This window comes from Camarhynchus parvulus, chromosome 11, assembly GCF_901933205.1.
Source record: "Camarhynchus parvulus chromosome 11, STF_HiC, whole genome shotgun sequence".
In the NCBI taxonomy this organism is placed as follows: domain Eukaryota; kingdom Metazoa; phylum Chordata; class Aves; order Passeriformes; family Thraupidae; genus Camarhynchus; species Camarhynchus parvulus.
Window position 1 is genome coordinate 12,110,842 of NC_044581.1, and position 26,565 is coordinate 12,137,406.

The 26,565-nt window shown below is 40.6% G+C and overlaps 1 protein-coding gene across 1 annotated transcript in view; it reads right to left on the reverse strand.

Annotated features, from left to right (window-relative positions):
- Positions 1-26,565, reverse strand: part of NKD1 (NKD inhibitor of WNT signaling pathway 1) — a 109,120-nt gene that overhangs the window by 17,627 nt on the left and 64,928 nt on the right. The window contains exons 4-6 of the mRNA XM_030956198.1: positions 23,597-23,654; positions 5,165-5,271; positions 2,579-2,674 (exon numbers count right to left, since the gene is read on the reverse strand). Coding sequence (XP_030812058.1) covers positions 2,579-2,674; positions 5,165-5,271; positions 23,597-23,654 — 261 coding nt within the window. The remainder of the gene's footprint in view (positions 1-2,578; positions 2,675-5,164; positions 5,272-23,596; positions 23,655-26,565) is intronic.

The following is a 26,565-nucleotide window of genomic DNA, read 5'->3' on the forward strand; positions in this document are numbered from 1 at the left end:
AATGGAATTTGAATGCTCTAGCAGTGATCTGTCATTCTGTAGAACCCAAGGGAAGTTGTAGCAACTAAACACACACCTTATTTACAATTTTTATACATTTGAATGAAAAAGCCAATTAAATCCATCAGTAAAATTTCTCCCCACCTATGTGTGTCTTACAAACTTAATTTAACTCTGGATTCCTTTGGAAAGTCTCTGGACATGAGGTACAATGTTTTAAACACAATGATTTGGAATCAAATGAAATGGATATGGGTGGGCAAGCAACTTCTTTTCCACTGTCTCACTTTTAAAATGTGGTGAAAAGCAAGAATAATGCTACTGACTTCTTTTTGCAAAGCACCTCCAGGTCTACAGGTAAAAAACTAACTGAAAAAAATCTCTCTGTTAAATCCAGATATAAATCCAGGAGACATTAAAGGGAAATTCTCCAAGAAGGAGAAAAGGTCCATATTAAGCTTTTCTCACCAGAACACTGGACCTTTGTTAAGAAAAGCTGACTGGTTCTGAATGCATTTTTATCAGCTCACTAAAGGGCACTGGTACTTCACATACTTTCAACTGAAAACATGTCTCTTATTAATTTTAATTGAAACTATTCAAATGTTTAATGTTCCCCCTCGTTAAGTCATTTGCAGGAACAGGACAGAGTTGCTTAGCAAAGGACAGTATCAGGCACACTATGTCTGCCCATCTCCCAGGGGCCAAGAGAACAAGAGATTCTATGTCATATTAAGAGACTAAAATTCCTCTTTTGTGGCCAGGATTATCTATGAGCTGCTATTGTTGGTCATTCTTGCTCAAAAAAAACCCTCATAAATTGCACCTGGATTCAACAGAAGATAACCAAGAAGATGGCTTATACAAATGGCCCTGGAACAGTTTGCAAAAGAAGTGTGTGACATAAAGGGGAAGATTTGGAATGGCGCATACTTCTCATTTCTATCTTTGGTCACATGTAAAGAGCTGAAAATTATCAACCTATTTGGTCCCTTGGTTGAAAGAATTTTTTTTGGCACAGGTTCAAGCCTGAATGTAGCAACCTCCAGACCTCAGAGGAGTATAATATTCAATCCCTGCACAGATTTGGTTTCAGTTAAGCTGTAGTCTGCTCTTGTAGCAGGGTGAGGTAGAATTTGGCTGTAACATATTCTCAAAGTACAGTCAAATTAAGCTCTTCGGTGTACCACATAATCACAAGTAATTATTGTATACATACTTGAAAGCATATTCTCGTTATGTTCAGCACATGGAACCCCCGCTGACATTAATGGGAATTCCATGCCTGAATGTAAAAGACACCCATGTGTGTGGGTTTGGGTTTTGTGTGTTTTTCCCCTATTTTTGAGAGTCACAATAATCTTGTAATGAAGACTTAGCCTTGGGTCTTGAAAGACCTGGGTTCAATCTGCCACTACGTTCTTGTGAGACTTCAAGCAAGTTATTTCATTTTTCTAGTCTCTGTTCCACAGACATTAACAAATACAATACTACTTCCTCACCTCATCTGTCCTTCTTGCCCTCTCTATCTCATCTTCCTATTTCAAACTCTGGACTTAGCCTGCAACTTTTCATCTGCTTGTTCTTGTGCATGAGGGGCACAGATTTCACTTGACTATTCAAAGCACTATCAGAGTAGAGATAATAAAAATAGCCTTGTAATGATGTTCAAATACATGTTAAAAACCCTGAACAACCACCACCTTTGGCAATGTCAAAAGAAATTTGCTTCAGACTTTTTGGTGTCTAAGGCCACTACACTTTCAGTATTTGCCCTATTGCTTTCAAACAGTTTTTACTAATTGTCACAGGCACCAGCATCAGATCTAAGAGAGAAAAAAGCCTTTGATTTTCAGTTGATTATCTAAAGGCATGGGAGCCAGTAAACACACATCACAAAAATCAATGACAGCACACAGCATAAATCCCAAGTAAAAGACGTTCTTCTAGAAGAAGTATTATTCAATTTGGGCAGAAATAGTTCTCAGAAAGGACTATAGCCTAATCTATACATCCTCTTATTTGGCTCGAAGACATCCTGATAATAAAAAATAAACACAGGTATGCTTTGACAGCCATTCTTTATGGTCCTCCAGAGAACATCATCAGTGTTATTTATACTTGGAGGGAAAAGGCAGAGATCAGCCCAATATTCATAAAAACAATAGAAGAGTATAGTTAGTACTGCTGGAAAGAATGTCAGCAAGCAACCTTGCTATTTGGTTAGCTTAACTCTGAAAAGCAGGAGAGAAGCCAGAACAATATACATTTGCAGGGGTTTATTTTGACAATGTGTTTAGCTGTTCAGTTGTTTCAGATATTTTTCCTCCTCAAATGCCAGTACTACTTTTTAAAGGCTGATCTCAGATATTAAACAACAACCAGCTTAAAAACCGGTACAGTAGATCTGAAAACAGCAAACTACTGGTGGGATTGTTTCTAGGAGGGAAGGGTCGATGGAAACTGCTGTTTAAGTTGGCAGGACACCTCTACTTCATAGTAGAAAAATGTTCCTGTTATAAAACACTTCTCTTGTTAGCAAGTGCTGCCCATAGAGGGGCAGCTGTACTTTGCTTACCTCACGTGTGACTCTTCCGTTGTTATCAAAGTCATACAGAGTGAAGGTCCATTCTTGCCTGTTATCTTCCTCTACAGACACATCACATTGCAATTCCTAAGAAACATGCAAAGAGCAGCTGATTATCTAAGGCAAAGGCCCGTTTGCAGAGGAGACTCTGTAAGATGCTGCTTGCTTTCTTCCTCCCTCCCTCCCTTGTGGGAGGAAGCTCTCAGGGTATGTCCTGTCCTGTCCACATCTCTGTCCACCACAACAAAGAGGTCCCATCATAATCACACAACACTCCTAACCCTCTGGGCTACACCTCAGGGAATTCACAACTTGCTTTCCACTACATTGTAGAAAACAGGAAAAGGTACAAGAAGACTATTCCCTGAAGTTCTTGACACATGGTAAGATTCCCCACTAAAATGTGAGAAGGAAAACTACACTTTTCTCAGGAAGAACAAGACAACAGAAGCAGAGGTGGCAAACCACAAGGCCAGGAGTAAGGATTAATGCAGTGTGGAACAGATCCCCACCAGAGAGACCTGTCCTCAACACAGATATTTGACAGGCAAAGGTTGTCAGAGTTAGTGCAGTACAACATCACTGAAGCTCCTGAAACAGAGCCTGCCTTGGAACTGGCAAGAACAACCCGGGAGTAGAACCTGCTCCTTGTTTTAACTATGCTTCTGTTAGTGAGAGTGTGATCTGTGGAAACCTGAAAGAATCAATTTGTTAAAGGGGAAAAAAATCCCCAAACCAAAACCAAGAACAAAGGATGCACTTTGACTGACTCCAGTCACCTGGGTGCAAATCGTTTGCTGCCTCTCAAGGCCCATGCAATCAGAATTATCCAGAGCCACAAAAAGGCAAAACAGAGAAGTTACAGTGCAATTAAAATGAAAGTCACTGTATGCAAGTAAAATAAACAGCCCCAAATAGCTTCAGCATGATAGACCTCAAAACACCTGGCTGATCTTCCGACTTGAAACCAATTCCCTTCAGCAGCCATGGGCACCCGTCCCCTGCCGAGTTCAAAGGCAGCTCCTCTCAGTTGTAACAAGCCCGGCTGAGAGCTGCCAAGTGCCCCACACTCCACTGTGGAAACACAGTTTCATATTACATAAACATTCCTGGCACCTTTAAAAGCCAAATCACTTTCACCTCAGGTTTAGACCCCTTGTCGCAACACTGCGTTTCTGATTCTTTCATACCTTTGAAGCATTTACCAGTCTCTTAGCTCCCAGGTTACATTGCTGGAAAACTTTCATTTGTAGACCAAGGGAAAAAATATCAATACTTGGTTTCTTGCCACATATTAATACTTCCCTGTCCCACACTGCCTAACATAACATCTTTATGTGAGGATGTGCTCTGCTTAGTTAAGAGCCATGGAAACCTTCCGTGCATTAGTCACGGTGCCTAGAACCAAGTGCTAACCTTTATGGCATGCCAAGAACTACTTGGGAACAAGCACAGACTTTGCTGGTACAGTGGAGCTCCAGCTACTCTGGCACCAACCATGTTGACAGGTGTCTTCCAACGTTCAAATGTCAAGGCACTGTTAATTGCAATTTATCATGCCTTTCCTGTCTGCAAATGTCTGCTACTTGAGGTAGAATATAAAATAGGCCTAGAAAAAGAGTTATAGCTGTGGGGAAAAAAATAGGAAAAAAGAAAAGTCACCTCCCCAGAAGGCACAAAAGCAACACCTGAACTATCCATGGGAAACCTACCACCCCCTAATCTGCTTTAAAACAATAAAATATAAAATTGTACCAGAGTGAGACGGAAAAGAACACTCCAGCCATGCTGTAAGGTGCCTGCATGGTCTTTGAATCATCAACTGAGGGAACACAAAGCTCATTACTTTGGTGCTGACAGCACCAAAAGGCTGGAGTGCAGAGATGAATATTTGTGCTATTTTTTGCTGGTGCCAGAATATCTTCCTCCTCACCAAGACAGACAACCCACTAGCTGGGTGACTGCATGTTTCCATACTCACATTAATGAAAACACTCCCTACAGAAACAAAATCTGCCAACTGCACACAATGTCTGACAGTTATATGATGTTCTACAGATGCAAGCCTACAAGGAAATAACCCATAGGACTCATCATCCTCCTCCTCCTGCCATGTGACCAGATGGATTTCCCAAGTAGCAGGTCAGGGTTATTCCACTTTGGAGACCTGGGCACTGAAGATCAAGCATTGCAGAACCTGTCACAGGCATCTTTTACATTAGCCAGATTTATCCATGTGCAATAGTACATGAAAGTCAGTCTAAAGATTTGATTATATGGTAGCTGGCCTAATAAATAAAGGGTTAAACTGAAAGCTTCCTCTTACTATGCATTTCAGATCCTGCAGAGAAATAACCATCATTTGATTCTCTCCAAACCTGGAAATAAGTGTCACTAATCACCTCACATGGAGCACTGACAGCAAGGCACTGATTTGTGCCACTTCTGCTGCCTCCTGTACCCACTACAAACACTGGGAGCAATAAACATGCATCAGATGACACTATTTGGTCCACAGGTTATTTTTCTACCATAATTATGTCAGTACAGTGAAACTTTAAAATACAAAGGACTTACTTCAAATTTCAGTTGCTTCTTGGAACTTGTGCGTGTGTCACTTTCTTTTTCTGCTTTCTTTTCATCTCCACTGCAAACTCCATCTGTCTTCTCTGGAGGCAAAGCCACTGCGAAAAGCATATTTAAGAAAAAATGCTTATAAGGAAATGTCAAAGCAGTCTCATATTTGCAAATCTGTCTTTATATTTAGGGTGAAATTGATATCAGCACACTTGTATGAGAGGATCATTATACTTGATTTGCTTTTGTGTTCACTACACATCTGGGATAATTTCAGCAGACAATCTACCAACAGCTTTTGGTACACAGCCTCTCCTACAAACATCACTAGAGTCACAGGAAGTTCAAACACACTATTATGAGAATATAAAATAGCAGAACTGTTACTGCAAATAAGTTGAATAATTTGCAAAATATTGAAAGTTTCTGACATATTGCAAAAACCCATCACATTCACCAGCAGTGAGTGAAGTAATGAAGCTGAAATAAAGCCCTCATTCTGTTCCAGTTTCACTCTTCAAACACACACAAAGTTTAGTACCTTCCAAGAAGGCAACACTATCTGCCAAAAAGGTTAAGCTGCATTTTTTCAATGCATGAAATAGCATATTTCACTCAAGTTTCAAGTTAAAACATCAGACATTTGCATAAATCAATAGCACTCATAAAGTGCATCAATATTAATATCTATCACAACATATATCAGATATACAACAGAAAGATATATGCTTCTTATGTGGATTAAAAGACAAAGGTCTAGAACTTAACAGCTGTTCCTTGGGCTTCTGCAGGGGCATTCAGCCTTGCACATGATGAAACCCTGTATCTGAAGAAAACTAATTCTATCTTCATTAGCATTTTGAAAATATACACAAACTTTTTAACCCTACCCTCAGACTTTTAGACATGATTTTTTATACATCCACACACCTCTGCCAACATTATGCCCTCACTCCATTATATATAGCAGCAATCCTTCCAACTCCCCAAAACCCAACAATGTTGCAAAAACATGAGTCTTAAAGTCAGCATTTTCTTCTCCTGCACTGCAGCGTTTGCATCCACCCAAAGCCTTTATCCTAATGCCATGTCAGGAACTGTTTCTTGGGGATGCCTTTGGCAGTAGCATCTCATTAAGTGCCAGTTCAATCAAGTCAGATTCCTTACAAAAAAGGTGACTGATGATCCCCTCCAGTTCAGGGTGACCCATTTCAGACTGGGTTTACTGGCTCTCCTGGTGTCCCACACTGCTGAGCTTCCTCCCAACCATTCTTCCAAGAAAGCAAGTCACTAACATGCTAGAAGTTAAGATACTTCATTAGCCATTTTCCAGGACTTTCTTTCATGTTTAAAATAGAAAATAGCTTCAAGAAACCAACCAACCAACAACACCAACAAAAAACCAAAAGCAACCACCAAAACACAAACCAAAATAAAACTCTTACAACTCCCATTACCATTGCTTCATACTCTCAGAAATTCCAGTAGATTTCTGCCCCAACATTCACACTGTCACACTGTACTACATTTGTTTGTTTAAATTTAACATTATTGTATTACTTTTGTTTGTTTGTTTTCAAAACTGTGGTATGCAATATAAGATGGATGTACAGTAAAGAAAAGGGAATAAATTTGAAATGCTGACCTTGGGTATTTCCTGTCTTGTGATACTTACTGGTGGTTTCGAGGTTATACTAACACCAGCTTCCCAATACACACATGTAATTTGCATTATACCAATTTGATGGTGTTTATTGTACACATAATGACATGTTGATATGCTTTGATTTCTACTCTAAGTCGTGTTAGGATTCCTTACACCAAACACAAGCTAAGTAGGAAGGTCAGACAAAAGAAGACAAAGTTGCTTCACAGCAGTTTCTTCCCTGATTCTTTTAAGCTGGTGTTGTTGGATGAGCAGGGACTGCTTCTTAGGAGGCTTTTGTATAGTGTTTATCACAGGTAAGACAGGTGTTAAAATAAATATTATTTCCAATACTTTGAAGTATATCTGATAAAGTGCTGTTTGCTTTATGCTCACTTTGCCCTTTGAACATAACTCTACATTCCCAGAAGTTCAAAACTAAGGTGACAAAAACACCCCCATACTACAAAAGACATTTGTTTGTCTACTTCAGTCCAGCTTTGTTGCTACATTCTAAAATCAACAAGAAATGAAAAAGTAACCTGGGCCTTCATAACAAGGACAGTTACACTGATAATGGTTCTTCACAGCTATTAGACACAGCCCCAGATTTTCAGTGCCTCATCTGCACCAGTGACTGGTTTTCCACAAGCAGTTATAACCTGATAAAAACTTCTGTAAAAGAAGCTTTTGCAATCCCACCCAGCCTTGCTCCAAGGAATGTGAAATAAATGAAAGCTGGGCTGGTATGACCCCTAGCTTCTTTGGGACAGTGAACAGCCATTTGGAAAAAAAACAACATCCACTTCTGTTATCACACATTTTTTAAATATTTAAAAGTACACGATGGCCAAAAGACTTCTACAGTTATCTTCTATCTGTCGAGAGTCAGCATCCCAAATGACAATCCCAAATGACAATGGCATGGCAGACTGCATTAGGCACAGCACTGTGAGGCAGATCCTGCAGGAGGTGGCTGTTCCTTGCCTCAGTGCCCTTTGTTGGGTTTTCTGTCAAAACAAAGTGTCCAACAGAGCATTCCCTCCTTCCCACCACCATGCTCCTGCACTGAGCTGAAAGCCACTGGCATTAGAGCACCAGAGCCCAGCAGGTACTTCAGAGAGGACCAGCACAGTCACCTTCTGCTGAAGGAGCAGCCCTTCCTTCCCCTGGTATGGTTAACAGACTTTCTGGATGTACAGTTTGTGTGTTCAGATAGGAAGCTTTCACTTTAATGTATAATTTATGTAACAGAGGAAAAAACGTGCACTGACAAATTAGTCTTCTCAAAAAACAAGGGTTCAACTATTGGAGAAGGAGGGGATACATCTTGCAGTACACTCCTTGGGAGAGTTTAAATACTGTATGCCAGAAATTATCCTCTTTGAGCTTCGCTGACCTTTGATCTGAAGAACTTATTGGCCTTGCTGCTCCAGGGAATTATCCTTTGAAATCAGTTACTCATTTTGGAGCTCGAATGAAATGGGGAAATCTGGTGATCTCATCCTGATGTCAAGTTTCGTTCAGCAAAGAAAAATGAAATCTAACTGAAGAAATTTTAAAGGGCAATATAGAGATACTACAATAATATTAACAAATGATCAAACAATGTGTCTGTGCATATATCCCCATATGCCTTATCCAAACCCAATGAACATTTAAAAATACATACTGTTTTGTCTGAGAAGAGAAGAAGTGTTTGGTATCTTGCTGCTATACTTAGTTTTGACTATTGACATGTGCTCAATTTCATGAGGGATACAAACACATGCAGAGCCTACTTATAAATAAAATGAGAATGTCTGCTTGGGACAGTTAAAACTGGCAGCCTGTAAACAGAGATCCACCAGTGAGCCGCATGCCAAGGTTTCAGATATATTCACAATGTGAACTTCCTTTCAGCTCTGCCAATGATATTAAACCAGACCAGACAAGATAGCTATCTCAAAGGACTGTGGAGAATTAATAGACTTGTGTTTCCAAAGTCTAGGCCATCAGGAATAGGTCTGCATACAATACATCATCTGTGCAAAAATACTTACTTACCTCCCTGCTCAGATAACAAGTCCTGACAAAAAGAACGTGCTACATAGACAAATACACAGAGAAACAAACTCTTGTTTTGGGAATCCACAACTGGAGGGGAAAAAAAGAATATGTATTGCTTCTCATGGGAATAACCATATGCTCTCAAAAACAATGTTCCCTAACAGAATGTTTCATGAATTGAAATATTGCATATGTTTTCTTTATTATGTTCTTTTCTTGTTCATTATTAATGGTCTTGTATTCACTTCTATAACCTTAAGACACTATAAAAATGGGTCTGGACAATATTTGAAATTGGAAAGACAATAAAGGAAAAAATATTAACTTGGAAAAATTGTGAAATACCATTCTTTCACGAAAAACAAACTGACTGGCTTAAGTGTATTAGCAGATGTTCCTCTCTACAATTGTTAATTACTACCACCCAATTGCTCATAATTGAAGTGGGGGAGGAAAAGAGTAAGAGAATGAGCACCAGTTTAAAGATATTAAGATTCATCCCAGAAGAATTAAGCCTTTCTTCAGGGTTGTTTTTTTGTGGGTTTTTTTCATTCCTAAGGAAAGGGGGTAATAATTCAAAATGCTGCTTAGGAATCACCAAAATATCCCAGAAATGAGGTAAACTGATTGCTGCGCTCTGTGTATTGAATGAAGTCAGAATAGTAAAAGCTTCAGGCAGAAAAAATATCTTTCTCTTGCCTCCATCCTGCATCTGACAATAAGGGAGAAAAAATAAAGCACCAAAATACAGCTGCACTCAGGTGGAAAAGTGAGTGTTACAACTTTCACCCTCACTCAGGTGGCATGTCATTCCATGTTTCTAAAAGGCTCATTCCAGCAAAGGACCATGTGCTTTGTCAAATGATCTGCCTTCTCAAATAAGGACAGCTTCACTCTAGTTTTCAACCATACTTTGCATTTTAGTCAGATGGATTAACAGGATCTTGAGGCCAGAACCAAAGGGTACAACTCAGAACAACCTCCAAGTCTGGGCTACCAACTCCAAATTTTGCACAGCAGTTAGGAGAACTCAGGCTAAATAGACAAACAACTTCAGAACCTCCTTGGAAGGACAGCCTTTCCCAAAGGTATGTGATTGTTGTGTCACCTTATCTCAAAAAGCACAACTATGGGAGAAGCTGTGCAATTCCACAGTGGTGAATTATGACTGGACATTACCAGTGATGTCAGGGTCATTACTGAGAGAAACCAGAGTGAAGGTAAAATTGGAGAATTGACAAAAATGCCACCTATGAAAGTCAGCACCTGCCACACATGAAACCAAACCTTTGAAGTGTAATATTATTAGCCTTCCTCTCATTTTGGATAGAGTGGATTACACAGTAATTCCTTAAAACTACTACCAGAAGAAAAGGGACAGAATTATCTGTACATGGGGAAAAGAACAACAAACCAGACATTAGAACCAGAGACATGTGAGGGAGTAGGATAAAAGTAAGATTTAAAAATTAAAGATTATTAAGACAAGGAGGGGAAGTCATAAGCACGTCTAGAACAGTCAAATTGAACTTCAGCAGCAGAATTTGACAGGTGGGATTGAGCATCCAAGAGCTGGCCTAGCTCAGTAGTGAAATTCCTATGGACATCAACAGGGTCAGGGTTTCCCTTCCAATTTACAGACCTAGCAGATGCAGGAGGACTTAAGAGACTATGAGAACCAAAGGGATAGAAAGAGAATTCATTTCATTGTTTTATCTGAGGTCTCTGATGTCTAAGTTATCTGCCAACATTTTTCTCATTGCAAACATAATAAACATTCATTCATAACTGACATTCCTCACTGACTGCACAACAACCAGAGCAATGACAACCATCTTTGAAAGTCTAAATTGAGGAGAAGTCCTTTAATTAACAATTACATTCACATTCAGATTTCACTTTTAAATTCTCCTGGAGGCCATGGATTAAGAAACATCACCCCCATCATTAAGCACACTTTGTTTTATTCCACTGATTTGACTGAAATTTACCGCTGATGGAGATAACTTCGCTTGAGCAAAGGCTCTCTTCTCCAGTGGCAAATGAACACAGGGAGAACAGGATCAGGGAGGAACATTCCTGTTCCACAGCCACCAGAACAAACACACAGAAAAACAGGCTCGTCCTGGGGCAGTGCCAGAAGCATGTATTTAGCTTTCCCTGACTGAAAGCTGAAGCTGATGAATTAGACACACCCTCCAAAACAACAAAGATCAAGCTGCCTTCTCTGAAACTTAATGTAGGGAAATTAATTGTCCATTTTACGTCCAGTGGGACAAGTCAAAACCAATTCAGAGGGAGCTGTACTAGCAGTGCCTCCTACCAATCTGGGATGGGTATTTCAACCTGAAAATGTGGAGAGAACCCATGTTCTATTTCATGGTTTCTTGTTGACAGAACACAAATTAAAGACTCAACTGCAAACCATAGGGGAAAAGAAGTCACAATGTCACAAGATCTACTGCCAGCACCTGACCAGGAGCAGACAGAGCAGAGGGGTGGTGACTCAGACTTTGGGACAGCTTGCAAAAAAAAAAAAAAAAAAAACAAGAAAACCCAACCAAACCAAACCAAATCCCAACAAAAACAGAGAACCAAAATATGTTTTAAATATTCAGACATGGTTATAATTGACAAGACACTACTAGGACAGTGAGGAATAGCTAAACTGAAATTCACTCAGAAATTCAGAGAACAGTTTCTCACCCAAATGAAATGTAGTCAAACTCACAAGTCTGTGCAACATCACCTCCCTTAAAGGTTCAATTCCTTTTGCCAATCCCAATAATTTGACTTTTCTAAGTAGAAGTACTTCCAAACTTTGATGCAGATTCACAGGTTTCTATCTAGGTCTGGCTTTTTTCGTTTGGTGGTTTTGTTTTTGGTTTTTTTTCCTATTATGTTGGGAAGAGGGGGGTGCATTTTTTTACTATTTCCTTACAAGGAAGGTTTTGTACTAAAGATGCAGATACAAAAGATGATATGGTTTTTCTCTGCTAGCCAGGGTGTAACTCATACATGCATAAACACTAAACCTAGATTTCCCACACTCTATCTGGAGTGAGTTTGCTAAAAGCAGGGAGTTTGCTGAATTTTGCCAGATTATGATTTCCTTTTCCAATTAGTTCCCCAACTGGCTGTATTTCATCAACAGAAACTGCCAGATTAAATGCTTTACTTGACCATCTTCACCCAAAACACTTTCATGTTCAGTTCTCAAGCTTCAAAATACCTTTTGGATGAAGATCAGACAGCACTAAACAGAATTACTAATTAATTAAGCAAAGTTAAATTTTAAACACTGTTTGTTGTGTTAGCCAAAAGCCTGAACAGAACAGTCCTTTTTTTTCCCTTCCCCATTGGAGATCAAAGAAGATAATTTCTCATTCCCCACCCCTAGTTTAAAAAAAAAAAAAAAAAGATGATGAAAGCAGGGAAGAATCTCCATTAGCTTTGGTCAGAATAGCTCAGGATGATACCTGTAGAAACAAGGTTTTTGTTTGATCAGTGGACATATCGAAACCCACATGAACAGAAAGCCATCTGTTGTATCATTTAACTTGGTATGTGTTCCTTAAGTGAAAACTGTCAGTGTCATATGGACCACTTACCACTTTCTTACAGTGCTGTATGTCCCAGGGCTCTGAATGGGCCTCTGAAGTGTTGAATTCAGCTACTGAACATGGACAGATGGGGACATCAACTGATCACTTGTGACTTAAAAGAAAAAAGATCTCTCTTCTCTAAAGCTGGTCCTACACTGATTTTAGTTAGGAACTGGTAACAATTGTGCTTTTTAAAAATCCATTCTCAGTGTAAGTTGCAGACATGCACACTCATATGGAATTTTCTATCTTAAATTTCCTTTGCCTTTGTCTCTTTGGATTTTTCCCCCTGAGATTCACAAGGAAAGGAAAAGAAGAAAAGAACCCAGCCCCTGCATAACCCTTTATTCAAATGAAGGTTGAGTAGGTAATGTTATTAATAATGCAGTCTTTGATATTAAGTCGCTCCCATCTAACTTGGTTCCTCAATAAGAAAAATGTGCTTCCACCACCTTTGCTGTGATAATAGGGTCTCTAAAGGTATCTGAACTGTAATTTTCAATTCATCAGAATTGCTTCCCATGAGGGTGAATGTCACTCTGACCCTCACAGCACTAACCTGTTAGAGAGAGCAATGTTGTCGACCTACGCTGTAACACTATTTTGGCTGTGATGAATTGTTACAGATCTGACAACTCTTTAATAGTTAATATTTAGTAGCAGGTTCAGTGTTCCCATCCTCACAGCCATTCCCATATTACTCTGGGGGGTGGGGGGAGGAGAATGGAGAATGATCCACAAACAGGAGGAAAGCATTATTGTGATTAATATCAGAAGTCCAGCATATACATGTGCACATATGTCTCTTTTCATATTTCTGCATGGGTGAGGAATAGTACTGAGATAATACATCACATACTGCTAAACATGCAGAGAAATAAATTTTATCAAGGCTTGACCCAACCACCTGAAGTCTGAAGAGTACACAGGATCTCATCAGAGAAACAATTCCTACAGAGCAAAGGCAGGTGTCTGCTCACCATTGAGACTAAGGACCTCAGCCAGAGATGGAAGCCCACATACTGCTCAAACACAGAAAAGGAGATGGTTTGGAACATCATTTGGAACACCCTTTCAGGAGAAGCCAGCCCTTCCTGTTGCTCCAGAGAGCTCACATCTTTGTAACTCAAGATTCAGCTTCCCACTCTGAGCTAACCCTCTGGTGGAAGATCTGTGATATTCTCCTAGACACTGTCACTGTGAATTTACCTTCAGATGTAGCATCTTGGAATCTGGGGAGCAGTAAGATGTGCTAGAGGGGCTGGCAGCTGTCCCTGCAGGGCACAGGAGCTGGCACAGAGCAGCTCCCAGGGGTCCTGCAGGAGCACAGGGAGCGGATTGGTCTGAATCCCACTCTGCCAGCCATGTCCTACCACACCTGGATGGCTCCACTCTCTTCAAAGGCTCCTCAAAATACCAAAACAAGGGTCTGCAGCACCACACTTCAGCTTTATGCCTCCACATCCTTAGGATGGACGGTAACTCCCTCCTAAAAATATCTTCCATGCACAGAGTCCAGGGCTGCCTTGGCTTCCCCCAGCAACTCCCGTGCCAGCACAGAGCCCGGAGTGCAGCCCTGGCTGCCAGGCACAGAAATGCTCTCCACTCCTCCAGGGCCCTCTCAAAATTCCTTGGGTAGTGGCTCTTTTACTTCTGGATATTTCAGGCTACAATTACTATTCCTTTCCTCTCTTTCTGTTACCTTTACAGTTTTAAATCCTTTTTGGTACAAAGTTGAGAACTCTGGATGACGTATTTTATGGGTAAAAGGACCTGGATTGCTGGATCAGATTTATAAAGCAAGAAAAAACTGATTGCTGGTAGTTTTGGGTTGGTATTTTTTTTTGGTTTTTTTTTGTAGACTGGGGGTTGGGACTTTCCATCTAACAAGAGCAGCTGGACTCCAAGCTCTTTCAAGAGCAGAAATGTTGCTTCAGGTTCATTTCCACAACCCCACAGTGCTGCATTTATTATTTGCTTTTACTCACAAACTAGTTGTGGTTACAAAAAAAAAGCTTGTCTTCCAAACAAATGACATTTTATCTCTTTCTCCACAGGAGAATAAGGTTGACTGCTACTTGTGCTTTGAGGTTTGGATATGATTGAGATGAAACATCTGTTAAGAAAAAAGGTGTGGGGGGACTTTTTTCTGCTAAAAATATCATGCCTTTTTTTTTTCCACCAAACTTGAAACATGTGATGAAATTCAACTTTTAAAATATAACCCTGGAGCTACTTGAAACTATAAAAGTCTCCTCAGTATCTGAGGCAAGTCAGAATTTCCACTGTTCAAGCTGGGCTTTTATGAAGAGCAGACTTTAGAAAAACCTGTAATCTGTCTAGGTAACAAAGGGCACTTGTTCTGCCTGGTGAGGTAAAACTTTGGGTTTCTGTAGCTACTGCAGCAGAAGTGGAGTTGAAACACCAAAAGGACCCTGATACACACTTTGAATTTGGAACAGCAACTGGCAAAGCAACATGCTTGTCATGGAAATGGCCTCCACAGCTCTGCATCCACACACCCCAGTGCTTGCCAGGCTCAGAGCATTGCTGGGGCTAAACTTACCCAGCACAAGGCTCAGGCTTCTGTCTAACTCTGCATCCATCAGGCAGGCCAACTGCATGAAACAACCGCTCCTAAACTCAGTCCCAGAAATGCAAGAACCATTCAATCCTGTCATAATGTGTGTCCACACATGAGGCACTCCAAGACATGAAATCCCTACGGGCAGGACAGAAGGGCCTGGACAGAATCATGCACAAGGCATCTAAACAAAAACCCTCTGCAGAATGCTACCAAACCCCAGCAAAGGCAGCACTCAAGCTCAGTTGCCTGCCTCTGCCACAGGTCAGTGAAACACAAGAAAAATTACAACATCAGGAATATTTGGGAGTTGCAGCAGGACATATTGCCTATTAAATGCAGTGTTCAATGTTTTTAAAAATGAATGCAGTGTTTCATGTAAAGGCAAGGGATCTGAAACATATATGTTGTCTTCTGAAATATCAAAGGCCAAAACTTCTTTCATTTATAAGGGCAAAAAACTGGAATAACTCTAGGAACACCAGCATGAGAGTGTTATCTAGTCCAAAATCTCTGACTGGAAATATGCACTGGCTTCACATGGATTAAAAAAAAAATATAAAAAAAGAAAAGAAAAGAGAGAGTCACAAGAGAGTCAGAGAAGAATGGCATTTTGAATCACTTTTCAAAAATATGTTTAATAAAATCTCCATGAACTGTGGTCAAAGCTACAAGAAAAATAACTGGTAATAATCGTTGCTGGGAAATTAAAAGTAGAAAAGGACCTTTGTTCAAGTAGAATAAATGAAACCACTGGTATTCATCATGTTTCCAGAGAGATTGTTTTCAAACTCCTGACTTGTTCCCATATTTCATTCTTTGTTCTTGGTGGTGGATGTCCTGGGGCAAAGCTGCAGTACATTATTACACTGCTGCCATGTACAGTAATGCAGCTCTATATGAGCCCACAGACAGGGGCTCCTCTCTCCAGGTGCAGCCTCTCCCCAGGCACAGCTGAGCTCACCCAGCAGTGCTGAGGCAGGAGGGCAGGACAGCCCCAGGCAGGGCAGGGGCAGGGCTTGCCAGCTGTGCCACAGCTGGAGCAGAGCTGTGCCCAGCCTGCCTCACCCCGCACTGTGTGACAGTGACCCAGCCCAGCCCAACCAGCAGGCAGTGAGCCCAGAGCACTGACCCAGCCCTTCCCAGCTGCATGGACACACCACAAGCCCCACAGCCCTGGCACCATTTCTCAGTTCTGCTGCAGGGAACCTTCCCTCGAGCTCCACTCACTGAGTGAGCAGCCTGCTGGGAGCTGACAGCCCAACACCCACCACGATGCCTCCTTCACCTCTGGGATGCCAAAGGCAAACCCAAGAGCCCTCCTGCCTTCTATGAGATCTCCCTTTTGGCCTTCCATTCTTCTGCTTCCCACATGCATCCTGGTGGTCTGGCTCTCACATGCTGTGAGAGAAGCAGCTTGAGAGATCTGTAGATGTAGATTTACCAACAGGTGAGTTTTTTGCCTCCTACCAAACTACTTCATGACTACCCCAGAGCTGAGAATAAAACAATATTCTTATTGTTAATTGACTATTTTTTAAAATGACCATTCAGGAAGATCATTAGCTTCTCCACAGCAGAAGGAAAATTGCCAGTCTTAGGTAGATGGAAAGAACATGGAAAACCAATATTATTATAAATACTATGCCCATAATATTATTTTAAAGCTTTCCATATTTAAGATATTCATTAAGGATCAACTCTTTGCTTTTTCTGAGGGGCTTGTTCACTTCCCTATTAACATTTGGCTTTCTTCAGCTATCATAAAGAATATAGACCACTTGTAAGTTTGGAAGGCTTTCTTGAGTACTGTACTTCGTAACTCTCTCTCTATCATATTCTAAGGGACAGACATGGTTGCAGAAAATCCCAGGCTTCATTCTCAGCCTGCTCCTGAACCAAACATGCAACTTGCCTGTGTTCAATGTAACAACTTTCCAGCTGCGTAGAATGATCTGAACACAGAGATTAACGTGAAACTACTACTTACAGCAGGTATGATCTTCCCAGCCTAATGCCGAGGATTCTAACCCAGAACACTCTCAAACCACGGACAAAACACATCATCTATCACAGCCTGTTAGGCAGCACCAGTAGGAGCTGGTGGGTGTCAGCTAAAGAGAGTGACATGCTCCGTGCAGGGAACACAGGGAGGAGAGCACATGCTCTCCACAGAGCAGCAGCTCAGTGAGGAGGAAAGCTCACCCTCTGAGGTGTCCTAACAGCCCACTTTTCACTGCCTTTCTGTGCTCTGCTTGCCAACATGGGTGGGAGCTGTTAGACACACTGTAAAGGTTCATTTGGAAACACCTGGAGACCACTAACTCATTACACACAGGCCATGGGCAACCCTTGGATGGCAGCAGTCTTTCATCACTACTGACCTGGCTGCACTTGAAACAGCAGCTCCAGAAGTAAAAGCTTCTGATCCAAATACCAACCCCCCTCAACTGGAACAGCTAATGTTAAGAAACACTTGTACAATTTTATATTTTTTTAATTTTTTTTTAAGTGCCTCATGCCGTAAGATTTTCCTCCCACTCATGGCAAGCAGCCTACCTGCTTCTTATAATTTCCTGGATCTGTGCACAACCACAGGAAAACTTCTGCTAATCCTACCAGTCTCATGTTCTTTGGTGACTTTTATTCTAACTGCCAAACTAAGCAGTTTTCTCTTGGCACTCTCCCCTGCTCCTTCCTCCCCACACCCTCACGTCCTTCGCTGCTCCTTCCAGCCCACAGTACCCAGCTTATCAGCTGCCAGCCTCAGCAGGGACCTGCTGCTTGTCACATACTGCTGGCTGCTGCCAGTGGGTCACCCCGTGGCCAAAGACATTTTTCAGAGTTGTTCCATGTCACATTGAGTAGTAGGAAAGGATACAGCAGAAACCTCTTGGGAGCTGAAGAAAATACAGCCAGTGAGCAAGTGATCAGCAGCCTGAGGTGATCACATAGCATGTACTCATGCACAGCAAAACTATGGTAAGTGCACAGCATTAACAGCAAGTCCTTAAAATGCAGAGTTCCCATATAACATCCCAGAAGGCTGACCACAAGAGCACTTTTAAGGTAGAATTATCAACACTCTATTTGCAATGTCAGGGATAAATAGGTATTCTGTTTAAGAACCTGAGAGAGAAGGGACCATCGTTTTCTGCAAAGCACCAAGACTGCATCAATGGTACCACACAGGTAATAACAGTGGTGCCAACATAAAGAAAATGTGCCTGTGTGCAAGATGCAATCTATGCCTTTTCTATAAATATACTGGAATGTCATGTATATAAAATACAAAAAATATTTAAGCATTAGAAAAATAAAAACTCTTATAATTGAAAGCATTAACTAGGGAGAGGAATGCCATTTGAAATAGCTGCCTTTTATTACCTACTCACAGCTCAGTTTAGAACAATACATTAATTTATTAGAGTTAAGAGATTAACAAAGTATGGTAAAAAGTGTCTCCCAGCCAAGTAGAAGGTTAGCTAAAACTAGCTAAAATGCTTGTTCAAGTTTTCATTTCCTGACAAGTTTATAAACAATTTGGGCCCAAGTACCATACCTTATCACCCTTCCTCTGAGCTGACAACCCAACAAATATTCTTCCAATTACTAATTTTAGAGAAAACTCCAGGAACTAAAGCCTTCACTGAATCTTTCCTGAATGGAGAGAGAGGAAAGGCAGCAGCCTCATACAGCAGCAGCCCCACTGTGGGGTGCACTGGGCAGGGATGCTCCCCCATGCCTCCCTCCCTGCTGCTGCAGCCCCAGCCAAGGGAAGCATCCCCCTGGAAGTCAACGTCTCCCAACCCTGGGATGTCTGGGATCAGTGTGGAGGGGGAAGCACGTGCAGCTGGGGGGTCAGGCAGGCTGTCAGAGCTGGGCATAAGATCAGCAGCCTTAAACCACCAGTTCATTCTTTGTTATTGGTCCCTTGTTTGCTTATCAGTTCTTATTAAAGTCAAAACTAACACAGCTCCTCATGCTGGAGCACTGCTTAACCACACCTCAGCTCCCACTCAACCACAGATGCTGGGAAGGAAGACGTGAAGGACAGAGTGCACACACCAGTAAAATGTTGGAAAACATATAACAATGTTAGGAATATAATGAATAACTTTCCTGCTTTGCTGAATACAGAATGCTTTAATTGCAGGTTTAAAAATTACATAACAGCTTGTAAATATGTGAAAAGTGCAACAAGTAGCTCTTGTACAGATCTGCTAGATTTTTTTAAAGCAACAACATGTGCTTTGAACTCTGTTGGAGGGCTTTCCAATATTAATGGGCAAGAAGATGATCTGAAAAACTTGTCCTTTCTGGTACCAGAACAGGGAACATCTTACATGTAGGGCTTTAGATACATCTGTCTTAGGAAACATATATAAAAACTTGGATTTGTTGATTCAGGCCAAGCTCTGTCAGTACTTTCAGCAGGGCTTTGGATATCATGTTCAGATAAGGCACCAGGAAGGCTTGGATCTTCTCCAGTCTTCTGTTGAGAGAATAATAATCAAGACATCACCCTTGGCTGACAAATGAAACAGGGAACGGATTGCTATCAGTGTAAGAGGCAGCTCCTCTGACAGCTACAGGACTAGATTGATCTCAAGAGATGCAAGACTTCTGATTAATAGAAATACTTAGGTCATACTTTTCAAGAGAACAGTGACATGAGAAATCACATTATTGCATAAATAGTTGGGACAATAGCTTAGGCATCAAGGTGAAGCTCAAGACTTCACTGAACTCCAAAAGGCAGCTGTATCCCAGAGGGCTACAAAGAGCTTGTACTGGGACAAGAAGAAATCACCCCTTTATACAATCAGTCTGCATCAGAGGACTGCATCAGGAGTTCCTTCCTGAGCTGAACTTTCCGAAGTTTTTAAATGCCCAAGTGACATGATGGAGAAACCTCAGTTCATTTCAGAGAGACATGGAGGCGTCAAGATAAGAAAGCTCTCCTGGTCTACAAATTATAGCTGCAAAAATTTCTAAAAGGGTCAAGGGAAAGGAGGTGAAAGAAGTTCTGGAAAACAAGAGCAGGACTCTCCAACAATTCATTAGAAGCTTACTTATGCCTAGGAGAGTTGAGGGAGAAGTGGGATGTCATTATTGAGCACTCAAATAGCAGATGTCTTTCTGAACCACCTGCTTGTCTCCATGGCAGAAGAGTGACTTGCCATTTGATCCTGCACTCAATTCCTGCCTGCCATTTTAGCTTCTCCACCGACAAAAACTGGGAAATATCTCCTAATGTCTGTGCTAGTTTTTGTGACTTCTTCCAGAGCCACCCCCAGCCATTCAGTTCTGGTAACCCATTATTCTAGCTAGGGACCAGGGAGGGAAAATGGGAGCTCCTTTGTATGTGAAGGGTGATGAAGCATCTCCTTCCTGTGCATAAACTGGGGGACAAGGGACTTTGAGCATGAGACACTCCTACACAGCCACAGCAGATCGCACAAGTACTCCAAGTCTGCCAAGTGGAAGGCTCTGAAATGCACTGGGAAATCACCCGGAATGCAAGATGCAAACAAATCCACTGAAGAACCTATATCCAGCACGCCCAATTGTTGTGTTATTAATGAAAGTGGAAGAAGGAAAACAGAGCAAGAGCAATATGAGACTGAGGTTTCCATTGGTGTCTCTTATCTAAGGAATCAGTCTCTCAACTGACCACATAAGAGAAAATCCAGAAATTTCAATTTAGCGACCTGCCCAGCAGCAGAATCAAAGGCAGGTGGTGGCTATAACAGACAATGCTGGTCAAACCGTTTCTCTCTGCACAGCACTCAATAACAGAGTTGCTGCTATTGAGTTCTAACCTCTTGTCATGCAGCAACATTGAGTCAACAATCCGCTCTCATGGCTTAATGCTTTTGATGTTTACTTTGTTCTTTGTATAGTTCAAAAGAAAGCACTAATGCACCAGTCCTCTTACCAAATACAATCTTAATCCCAGAATCCCGAGCCTTTTGCTGTTGGCCAGTTAAGTCTGTTAAGACGAAAGGATTTGATCAAGCTTTACATAACAACACAGAAGTTAAATCCAGCAAAGAGAGTTCTTTTTATCTGTACTGCTCAGACAGCTAAGAGAGGGAAAAAGAAAAGAGAGGGAATGAAAAAAAAGGTAATGAACTTGGCTATGTAAAACAAAATAAGGAATTCAATTATTTCTCTTATTGCCACTTTGCCTTTTCAGTGAGAGTCTTCTAAAAACTCAGATTTATTTTCCAATAAAGTTCCTGAGAAAGAAGGCTCTAACATTCCCCTAAACCAGAACTGTGGAACTTGCTGTGCTTTTTCTGCAAATCTGAGAAATGTTTCTTCTTCATCCCTACCATGTATTTATGAAGACAGAATACAGTTCACTGATGCATGGTATTTGGTAGGGCATGGTATTTGCCATGGTCCTCTCTGAGCTTAGTCTAACCAACCATTTCATGGGTTACAGATCCCTGTCTCTAAAGCTGTTGGTGATTTTGATGTTATCTCATGATACATGAGCATATATTCATGCAGCACATGTGTTATACCAGTACATATGTAAAGATCACAAGACAGCAAAATGGAGACAGAACAACTATTTTAGATAAAAAGATCAATCTATGTTCTAGCATATTAATTAAATTTTCCCACAGAAACATTTCTATGCAAGAAGAGGTACCACAGTTGCCATCTTGTACCTAAGAATTGAATCTGTGCCCTATCAAAGATCTCAAATCCTGTTTCAGCTTCACTTTATCTAATACCACAGTTTTGTGCTAGTACTAGCACAATCATTAAAGTATGATGCAAGTAAAAGGTTACACAAAAAAAGGATGATTTAACACCATGATTGTTGTATTTTCTGATAATTATAAGATTTTCAATATCTGAATGAAATAGAAAGTGGTTAACACTGTCGCCAGCATGGAAAGCACAGCCTGGAGATCTGAGAGCAGAAGAGATGAGGAGCAAGCCTTGACAACTTGCATGCATTGCCTGAGCACAGGGTGGGAACAGTCATCTTCCTCCCAGCTGGAAAGATGCCACAGAACAGCTCTTCCATGGTGACAGCACACAAAGGATCGACCACTGCTGGTATCTAAATCTGGTCTTCACTACTCAGCTACCTCATAACAAAGGAGACTCATCAGAAGCAATCATGTGAAACTGCTGACAGACTGAAATTACAGTCACCTAAAAGGCTTTACATTCTAATAAAAAGAATCTTGCTGCTGACTAGTTCGAAAATATTATATATTGAACATTATGTTTGCTATGCAAGATAATGCCACACAACAAAGAAAAATAATTAGAGGCAAGAAAAGATAGAATGAGACCAAGAAAATGAAATTATTCACCTTGCTGACATTTAATATCCTGTCTGAAGTAGTTTCTCCTATAATTCTAAAACTAAAATCCTACCCTATGTCCTAGTAAGGGAAGATTGGAAAACTGTGGTGAAGTTAAATACAAAACCATTCAACAAACACTGTCTCCATCATGGCAAGTATAGTCTGCCTTTGTGATTAACAGTAGCTTACAAGCACCAGCCAAAATTCCTGTTATGGCACACATGAGACATGCAGTCTTTGTAAACTACAGAGAGGAGAGAAACTTGTAATCCAAGACTCACAGTGAATTAACACATTGCACAGGTAAGGAACTGGAAGGCAGACATCCTTAACAGAATCTTTCATGTTCTGGTTGTACAAAAGCTTTTAATACCAGAAACAAATGATTGGATTATAAAAGTATCGAAATTTCCAGGTTAAGCTTGACATGGTTCATTGCTCTAAATAAACTGGGCATACTGTTTCCACTAGTGTGTAATATAAATCCAGCACACAGCCCATGCAACCTCTTGTTATACTAGAGAGTTTCTGAAGTCTCATTTCCTTGAAAGGAATGAGCAACAAATTAATCTCCTGCACTCAGAACCCCCACTTGTCCCTGAAGCTCAAGGCACCCTGGATGTGTTCTCTGGCAGAATGCAGCATCCACACTCACAGGCACCAACGTCCTTCCCAGCACAACAGTGATTCCATCTCAACTGACTGATCACAGAGGAGGAGATGAGATGGAAAGAGAAACTGTCGGAGGCAATAATGATTCCATTCATATTCAAGAAAAATGTGTTGAGTAATAGTCTCCAGTCCTTACTAGAAATTAACATGGGAGTTTCTAAGGCTGGTTTGTGCAAGCCAGAAGGGAGTGCAGTGTCCCACACAACCCAGAGCTTACAGCTTCACTCATTTTCCACCTCTGCCAGGGACAGTGACATCCATCACTCCTACCAATGTCAGAAGACATACCTGGAGATAATGGTGAGACCCTGAATTAAAACACTTGGTCCCTGTGATTCAGTTGGGTGACTTTTTCCAACACAAGTAGTAGCAGATACAGAAATAATATCCTATTTCCATCTTAACAGTTTTTTCAGGCAAATGACACATCAGTAGATCAAGAACTGCACTCTAAATACACACATTCTCACACATATTTATTCACTAACTTATTCCAATACTCCTTTATATTAACCAAAAAATGTTGTTTTTAAATACCTTCTAGATGAAAGTGTTCATCACCAATAGTGTCTCTGTAGCCTTCCCCAGATAAGTCCTGTTTAAAGTAAAACAAAATAGATTAACTACAAATACACTACATAGAAAATGTTGAGGTGTTAACAATATGCATTTATTATTGCCAGAATTAATTTATAACATGAATGAGAACACAGAAACTGTTTTCCAGGAAAGTCAATCACCTTATTAGAGGCAGTCAATGCATTTGCTGCTATTTTACAATGCTCTGGACATACTTCTGGACAAAAATTTGGTGAAGATGAATTGACTATACAGGGGAAAGAAAAAAAAGATCATATTTAAGTAATTTTATAAAGTAATATTTAGTCTTTCAATGTTCTTTCAATCAAGCAAGATTTAAAAACTTCAAATGGAAATGATAAAGGAGAAATAAGCCCTTCACTACCCACAGAGGAATGTCATCACTTGGTTCCACCAACAAACAGAAAACTTCCATATGCCAGAGGTCACCCAAGAAAAGCAGATAACAAATTCTGACAAGCTGCCTGAGCCTTCAGTTCTGAAATTAATGGAATTCTGTCAACCCCAGTATGTCTAGAACAATACAGAAGCAGATGCCATAGATATGCAGACAAACTTATCTCAGACCCAAAAAACATTTCTCCAGTGGTGCTGATGCAGTTATAAAGAGCATAAGTGGAGCTAATCTCAGTTAAAATACTCTGAGGAGCATTCTTACTCTCTTCTTAACAAACCCTTCCAGCTCCATCACCCCAGCCCAGCTGAACCACAAGCAATGGCAGCTCTCCTCATCTCCTGGCTGCTCTCAGCCATTCCCAAGCTTTGGCAGCACCAGTGTCACCGACCTTACACTGCAGTCCAGCTCCCTGGATTCTCCCCAAACACCCTCTGCCTCTGATAAAGTTATGGTGACAAAGAAGGATATGGGCCCAAAAAACTGGAGTGCTGCACTCACAGCCATTCCAGCTGCATCTGCAAAAACAGACCAGCAGCACAGAGCCAGAACTCTCAGCATCAGCCTGTGGGCTGGAAGTTGACCTTGGAGAGCTTTTAGTAGAAGATAAGGATAAGGGAGTAACCTATGAAAATTAATGTCTGGTTGTATTCATTAGTTTTATTGTTAAGGAATTTGATCACGATAAAGGCAGTTCATCTCTTTTTCTTGAAAAAGCTGGCAGAGGTTCTTCATCTTCCACATGCCCAAATGTTATCCTTTGAGATCAGTTATAACAGAGTAACTAAGCCACAAGAGCATATCTTAGGAATCCTTCAGTATCAATTTCTGCAGCAGCATGTTAAAAATTAGATTTCACTAACAATACTGGATACCTAGCCCAGGAATCATGAAAATATTGCCTCTTCACAATCACACCCCTGAAGTAAAGTTAGACCTTGCAGGACAAATGTTTCTGAGAAAGGCTGGCAAACTGGCCTGAATGCTGGGATACAGCACAGCACAATAATGCTATAAAAACTGACATTCTGGATTTATCTTTCCAGGTAGAACATCACAAAAACCCCTACTTTTGTTCCTGTAAAAAAACTCTCTTTTTCTGGGCATGCGCTGATTAATATCAACCATTACCCTAAAAATTATGGAAGGAACAAACAGAGAACGAAAAGAAGACACAAAATGTTGGCATGACGCATCATATTGCTGCAAAAAGATGATTTTTTAGGACCACCTAAAAGTTAGTACACATTTCTTTGTTTGATCAAATTCCCTCATGTCACAATTTTCCATTAAGCTGTGAGAGCATACCTTGCCTGCTCCCATAGATAATGATATATAGAAGTGACTCTGCTCTCCCACAATGCCAAATATTGAATAATTGTTTCATTTGGGGTTTTCTTGTGTTGGAATTCCCACTCTCCTTGGGGGAAAAAACCTATTTTCTGTATTTCTGATCAGCAGCTATGCAATGGGTAGGTACTTGTGGTGTATCTCTGAGAATACAATCAGATGGTAGCTTTCATCTCCTAAAATTTTAGCTAGGCAAGCATTGCATCTGGGTATCAAACATTGCCTGTTAAAATGTCATTAATCTCACACTCTACAAAACTCACAAGTCATTAATTGTTGTGATTTTTCATATGTCAAAAGACATCACTTTAAAACAAGCATACATTTGTTGATGAAAAATGCACTATCAAGTAACTCAAAGGAAAACAGTGGAAGACTGGGAGTGTAAAACAGCAGAGTGAAGCATTAATATTCATTACACTAGCTTCCTTATTTCCTCACTTTTAATCATTACTTGGGTCTTAAGCAAATATGTTTTATATTCCAGTCTAGTTTCACTCCTTCTCTAGCTCCTAGTTATTTAAGTTAAAGTAGTAACTTAATGCAAGCAAATTTCCACTAAGTGTTTCTGCCTTAAACCAAATTATTATAAATTAACACATTCTAAAAAGTGTTTTTCATGCTGTTGAACCATCATATAACTGCTAGACAGCACATAAATTGACAATCCATCCTGAAACTGATGAGAGTATCGTTTGAACAGTTAGTGACACCTTTAAGCAGACTTCCTCAGCTCCCATTCAAAGGTATTCCTCTGTGGAAGATTCTGACATGTATTATCTTTGATAGACAGACATGTATCTGAGAAGGGTGTGGGCAACTCTTAAGATTTTGCAGTGAAAAAAATGCAGGAGAAAAATATATTCTCTCTCATTCATCTTATCATCATTAACTTTTCTGTCAAATAAACTGCAAGAGAGTTACCTGAGTATTTTTAGCACCACTGAGATAGATGTTGCAACCTGGATAAATACCAGAATGCACCTGCCTGAGAAAAGGTTACTGGGCAGTGTATGTGAACTCACACAACAGAAAAGTATAAAAGCTGATCAATCATGAGGGAAAACAATTCTGACTGCAGCTCTTCCTGCATAATATTCTCCCAGTGACCCACACAAATTCCCTTGGAGGAGATAAAACAGTGCATCTACTCCCAGCAACA